Genomic DNA, 7,168 nt, shown 5'->3' with positions numbered 1-7,168 from the left:
TCTGGTGGTGAACACGGTGTCCATTTTGATCAGGTAATCATGAAGTTATAAACAATCACTAGTACAGCAGGTCTTCTACTTTCCACATAAGTCAGGATGCAGAATTTTTTAATTTCTGTCAACTGGGAGTGTCGATGTTGGCTCCTCCGTTTGTTGTGAACACACAGTCACTAGGCAACTGTGCAGAAGCTGGAAACGAAGCGGCACAACGAATATAAAGAGTGTGTGAATAGGTTCATCACCACTTTTTTCTTTCTCTTCAGCTGGTTTTACATTAACCACGTCAACACATTTGTCCACAAATAGAGTAAATAATGACAATAAGATGGCTAGTTATGAGTTTTTCTGCTGCACGGTGGCTTTTGGTTTTAAAAGGTGAATAAAAGAATAATCATTATCTTGTCTCACAGAGTCATGAATCGGCACCAGTGAGTCACTGATCCCAGGCTCTTGTCTCGTCAGTCATCTTCGTGTAATAAGGGCTACAAAGCTGGCAGGGTTATTGGGATATTAGTTATTGACGTTCCATTAACCAGCAGGTCGACCCTGGCTCATTCCTCAGTAAACGGTCAGAGCTACCAAAACACCCGGTGACAAAAACATTATCCAAATGTAACCTGTCTGTACATTTCGTTCCACCGTGTGCTTGTACAGACAGCAAAATGAAGTGCCATTGATTTGAGAGAATTATCGTCTCCTCATGCCGGATTCCTCGTCTCTGTAGCGTTGCAGCGTTCGTGCTCCCAGCCCTTCATAAAAGCAGGCGCTTATCACCAAAACACATCAAAGCCACGAACTGATTGAAGATATCAAATGTACATATCACAGGAGGACAACGGAAAAAACGGCACAAGTTAAGACAAACAGCGCTACCTCGGTCAATGGGAAAACCGCAGCATCAGGATCAGATCAGAGGTGTTCAGTTCCACATTTCTTTGACCTTCACATGACAACAGGGCAGAGCTGAGCTGTGCACTCTAAAGGCTTAGGGACTTTGGATGAAAAAAAAACCCCAAACAAACAAAAGCAGGCATACCATTCTGCACAATGTGAAGGATTAATGTTTGTCTGCATTTTAGTGAAACCTTGGGTGAAAAGCTGTCAAGGGTGTTTCACGGCATGTTTTCTTGCAAACTCGGCCTAAAACAAAGACGGTTCAGCCCTCCTGGAGGAACTGTAGATCACGAACTGAATGTTAATCAGAAAACGTTGTTTTTCTTTTCGAGAGTGACACTCAAAAATGTAAAATTACATGCCATCACTGAGATTCCTGTTCAGTTACATTACTTTATGCTTGCCGATCATTGACAAATAATAATGATACAATACTTTAAAACCAGCCAGACGTTTTCAGTGTATTCCTGCTGTTCTCTGAACTCTGGGCTGTTAAGATGTTAACAACCCGACCCATTAGCATTTATCGTTTTGAGTTTGCGTATGAACAGCAGATGTTTTTGTTCATCTTCAGAATACTTCACTCTCCTGTCAGGAGAAATCCTCTTTTTTCTGACTTTTGATGTGGCGACCGACTGGAACACTACAACGTGTTTTCACTGTCATTCTGAGTTAGGAATTCCCGGTTGTGAGACCACTGGAAAGCATCATTGGTGGGTTCATAAGACATAAACAACCACGTAAACTGACAATTTAAAGGCTTTCCTGATAACTGAGATTCATAATATATCTATAAAATAGTTTTTTTTTTAATGGATGGATGAATGGGTGGTTTCTTTTTCTTGACACCTTCTCCAGTTACCTTAATCTGAAAGTTGTGATACCAGCCTTGAGTTTTAGAGATCGCTACTAAATAATGTACCAAACATTAATATGCCTATTTAAAAATGCAGCTGCCTCATGTGAAATCGCTTTCTGAGTTGACAAACAGTGCAAACTGTTTGTGCAACAACCCATAAATAATAACCCGCCCTCTCTAATAACTGCAGACTTATTGGCTAATTATGAACTGGGAAAACCATATAAATGTATTAACGAATTAAACACAAACAATATGATATGGAATTGTTTTGTTGGAATAGAAAAAAAAATATATATGAAGGATTACATTTTACATATAACTGTTATACAGTGATCCATGAAATACTAACAACCTATGACTGAAGCCTTTTAGATACACATCATGAGCCCTTATTCCTTATTTTCCATATTGGAAAGTGTTCCTGATTGTTGTGTTACAGCAGCAGTTCACCTCTGTTCAGACCGGAGAACGTCAATGCAGAAAGTCTCCATCCAATGACTCAGACAGCGACTTGTAGAGGATTTAAAATTTCATCATGAGCCCTCGGGACGTTGGCTGATACTCCCACTCACAACTCATGAAAGACTCCACAACATTTCACACTCTCAATTGTACTTGTGTTTGACAGTGACGGATCCCACGAGCGGCGTTGCGCCGTCGTCGGTGAACAGCATGGGGCTGGATCCATCCGGTGGTTGATAAAGGTTAATGAAAGCTCCAAGTCTGACAGAGAAAAGGAGCCAAATTACCTGCGTTTTACTTCTTTCATTTGCAGTTGGGTATGTCGCTCAGACATCAGTCAAAGCTGTCTTAGTTACTTAACGTCCAACTTACTTTAAGGAGAAAGAGCTGGAAAATATGACACGACTGGTGACATTGAGCCACTTCTTTTGTGGACGCGCAGCAACACTTTGACATGTGTACAGTTCATACAAAATGTTCTCGCCGTCATCAGATGGCAGTACAGCGATTGTTGGAGTCATTTATCGTACTGGAGCCGTCTGTTTTGACCACCGTCAACTTGGACGAGTGCTGGAAGCTGTGCAGCGCGTTTCTGCGGCAAAGCCGCTCGCGGTAATTCTGGGCAAAGATCAGCAACATGAGCGGGTTGATGCAGCTGTGGGAGTAGCTGAGGCAGATGCTGATGTTGTAGGCGTAGATGAAGGCGATAGTCGGCGTGTTGTTGCTCAGGTTGATCACCTGGATGACGTGGTAGGGCGACCAGCAGATGAGGAACAATGCGATGACCATCAGGACCATCTTGGTGGCTCTCCTGGCCCACACCGACTGTTTCCGCTTGACCCGCCGGATGGAGCTGAAGACGTGGTAGAGGGTGAGCGAGTAGAAGGTGCTGATGATGATGAGTGGGATGATGAAGCCCAGGACGGACTGGTAGAGGGTGTACCAGTACATGTCCTCCGGTCCGTCCAGGTACATCATGCACACCTCCATGTGTTGCCTGCGTACAACCTTGGCGTAGATCATGACCGGGACGGTGAGGAGAAAGCTGCCCAGCCACACCAGCAGGTTGATGACGATGGTCCACTGCACCGTCCTCTTATCCGAGCTGGGATGGACAATAGCTATATACCTAGAAGGAAGAATGGAGCTTTTAGAGCTTTACTGTGCATAAAAGATCAGTCATAACAAGTGCATGTTGATGTCATATGATTCCTTTAAGGCGTTTTTTATCCTTTCGGAGTCTCAGAGAGAATCTAAGCTGCAAACAAATACCGACAAAGTGATTGTAGAGAAAATCATGCAGACTATAAACACTTGCTATATGAACTGTAGCTCGTACGGAGGAGCTGGAAAACAAGGACTTCTTTGTTGCTACTCCCTCCAAGATGTCACCAAAGTGAAGCAAATTACGTTTTTCCGGTCATTGTTGACATGTTTCACACTGTGTTACTATATTTGTGTCTGACCTCGGTGGACAAGCAAACATTCCTGCGATTTTCTCCAGGACATCCTGCTGAATTTGTGGCTATCTCGATCTATAGATAAGCCTTCTGCGTGCCAAAAAAAGTCCTGGCATCATCCACAGAAGCTCATAAAGTTAAAATGAGTTTTACTCTACAGTTAGCACACATCCAGACTTGGATCTATGTAAACATTTGCACTGTTACCACCTCAGCTGATATCCCTATTAACATTCAGACGAGTATTGCTGGCATATATTCCTCTATTAAAACACCAACAGCACAAAGGCACTAACACCTTCAGCTGCTGCAATGTCCTTTGTGATTGTTTCTTTTTAATTGTGTATTTGATTCTGCCAGGAGCTGGAAACAGGGTCATGTTGATATCAACAAAACTCCCATGAAATAAAAATTACACAGGACCCTGAGATATCGGGAGCGTGCAGAAATAACTTTCCTTTAGCTGTTTACAACCGTGCTGTTGTTGTTACTGAAAGGGGAGCGGAGAGCAAAACAGAGAAAGGTCTGATTGGGATGCAGCGAATAACTGGTTCGAGAATGAAAACAAAAAAAAATCAAAACGATAAACAACCGAGACGTGTTCATGATGAGATACTTTAATAAGCGTCACAATGACCTTGATCAGTGTGACTTTACCCTTTGAACTCAGGCAGCAAAACAAATGTGACTTAGAATTTATAACACTCAATGGAGAGAGTCGTCGTTGAAGCTTTTTAAAATCTAAAGCTCTAATTTGAATATTTTCATTCAAGCAACACAGCGAGCAACACATTTATCTTGCTCTGTAAGAGAGCAACACACCAATACAATCCAGCTCTTTTGTGTTTCATTGACTCTTGTGAAACATTAGCTGTTCATCTAAGTTGATTTTAGTTTCATCTTCTCTTGAAAGACTTCATTCTAAGAGCACTCACAAGGGTGAATACTTTTATTTCTCAAGGGGCTTATTTGAGTTTCTTTTTTGCAGTCTTTGCCTTTTTACACTATATAATACATATGAAAATATGGAGGACAGCAGACACTTTGAAACAAACATAAGCTCATAATGATGGCAATAATTAAAGTATAATTATAATAATGAAGATTACATCCTGACTTTATTTAGCAGGGAAATTCCTTTTCTTTCAATAATGCTTGTTACAAGAGCAGAATTAGCTGCTTTAATGAGTCTATATAAATGTGAATTTGACTAAAGAAGAAGCATTTTCCCCCAGAGAACCAACTCTGATAAAGATATCACCTTCTAGCTGCGGTAATGATCTATTCCAGGTTCATTTTGACTAATTGTTCTGAAGGTGGTCAGACCATAAACAAGTCACATAAATCATTTATGCTGGGAACATTGTGTCTTCATGGGTTGTTTCACAGACGATTACCCCAGTCTTGCATTTTTAGACACACAGTGCAGTAATTGCTTGTTTTAAAAGGTGGTAATGGATGCACAATCCCTCTAGATATGCATCCTAAAGTAATGGATGCAAAACGTGTGTGCTGGGAAATCGGAAAATTCACAGTTTCACTTAAACTAACTACATTTAATCCAGTTATTATTGGTGTTGATGTGAAACGGATTTATCCTATTTATCTAGTCTTTCTGTGATACAAAGTGAATTTCCAACAGTGTCGTGAAAACAATAAATAAACCTTTTAAAGTAAAAATCTGTGACTCCAATGGATGTTGTACTTACCGATCAATGCACAGCACCGTAACAATCCCCACTGTGGTGAACTGATTGCTCACGTCCACCACCACCACTGCTTTACACATAAAGTTTCCAAACACCCACTGTCTGTCCCTGACCAGCTGGTGGATGTTGAAGGGCATCACCAGCAGGAAAAGCATGTCGGCTATTGCCAAGTTGAGCACGTAGATGTCCGAGACCATCTTCTTCTTGCACGCTGCCACCGCGTAGATCACCAGTCCGTTGGCGATGACTCCAACTGAGCACAGGACGCCGTAGATCGTGGGGAGTATGTGCATGAAAGTGGTGATGTCTATGTGGCTGTAAGGATGGGTGGATGAGTTCAGACATGGCTGATCTGTGAAGTTGACTGTTTGGTTGTTTTGGCAAAACGTCTCCGTGAAATTCATGGTCAGATCGTCTCAACTATCGCCTCAGTGTGGCGGCGATCAATGGGCGCGCCGTGCGCTCTGCTCTGCTGCCGGAGTCCGCTCTCCAAACTTGGGCGACCAACTTGCGCGCGCGTCTCTTTCTGCCTCTCTGTCTCTCCAAAAGCGCGTGTATCCTCTTGATTTGGACCAGACGCGGATCCCAACCCCCCCACACACCCCCACACACACCACCACACCCCCCTCCTCAAATGGACCGCGGCTGTGTTTTCAAACAGACAAAAGCAGAATCCAATAAAGGCAGATTATACGGGCATTGCAGCCTTCCCGGTCATGTTGATCTCTGAGGGCAAACTGTGATGTGACAATTCTCTGTGCGCATCTGCTTGCGGTTTTACCAGCCCGCTGAGCCTCGGTGTGCTGTAGTTCCCTCCCTTCAAACATCATTTGCTGCGTGGTCCTCTATAACAAGCAAATAGGTTAAAAAAAAAAAAAAATAAAAAAAAAAATAAAGCATTCTAAACTTACATCCTGACGGAAAAAAAACAAAACAAAAATAATGCAAAATATTTTTCAGACATATTCTGAAGCATCTTGATTAACACTAATTGGCACAAAGATGTTCACGTGTACTTAATTCCTGAAACTATTAAAAGCATTAGTTGCTTTTTGCCCACATTTATTTGCCCTGTCAGTATTATGCATTCAGTTCAATTGTGGAACTGAATGCATAATACTGACAGCATAATACTGACAGACAAAGAAAAAAACACATTACCTGGAAAAAAGTACATCAAAAGCCCTGAATGCTTTTTCAAATAATCTTGACAAATGGCAATTTAGATTCTAAAGATCTTTGTTGTCTCTTACACCATTCTCTTTCTGTTACATGCTTGCTCCCATTATTTACAATCACCAATTGACCCCACATGACCCCACACCAATTGATGCATGTTTCTGGACTGTGGGAGAAAGCCGCGGGTCATGAGGGAAACCCACACAGGGAGAACATGCAGACGCCACTCAGCAAGGCTTGAACCCACAACCTTGCTGTGAGGCGAGAGCACTAACCACTACACCACCGCTTTCTTATTCATTGGCGGGGAAAATTATTTGAGGACAAAATTTCAGCATGAGCATATTATAAGAGACATACTCAAATAGGCTCAGCTCCAACAGGCAGGAGCTGATCTGGCGTTTCAAGCTGCTCAGCCGAGAGGACTCCGCTGGGATCTCACTGCAGGTCACCGGGATTGGATCAAAGATTGAAGCTTCCTTCGCACTGGCTCCAGGTACTCTTTGTTCATTCCCTGCGATGCTCGCTCTCCGTGCGTCACGATGTATTCACACGGGCCTCGGCATCAAATAACTGTGTACGATCTCAGCGATTCTCTCTTG

At 42.6% G+C, this 7,168-nt stretch overlaps 1 protein-coding gene across 1 annotated transcript; it reads right to left on the bottom strand.

The window, feature by feature from the left end:
• Nucleotides 1-1,515: 1,515 nt before the first annotated feature.
• mchr2b (melanin concentrating hormone receptor 2b) lies at nt 1,516-5,957 on the bottom strand. The gene is made up of 2 exons (XM_080465099.1): nt 5,388-5,957; nt 1,516-3,347 (listed from the first exon to the last, which is right to left on the bottom strand). Exons 1-2 carry the CDS (start codon nt 5,789-5,791, stop codon nt 2,708-2,710), a joined length of 1,044 nt encoding a protein of 347 aa, XP_080321225.1. The 5' UTR covers nt 5,792-5,957; the 3' UTR covers nt 1,516-2,707.
• Between the last annotated feature and the right edge of the window lie 1,211 nt (nt 5,958-7,168).

This window comes from Lipophrys pholis, assembly GCF_963383615.2.
Source record: "Lipophrys pholis genome assembly, chromosome: 6".
Lineage (NCBI taxonomy): Eukaryota > Metazoa > Chordata > Actinopteri > Blenniiformes > Blenniidae > Lipophrys > Lipophrys pholis.
The sequence above is the reverse complement of the archived record's forward strand: the minus strand, read 5'-3'. Positions and strand labels throughout refer to the sequence as shown.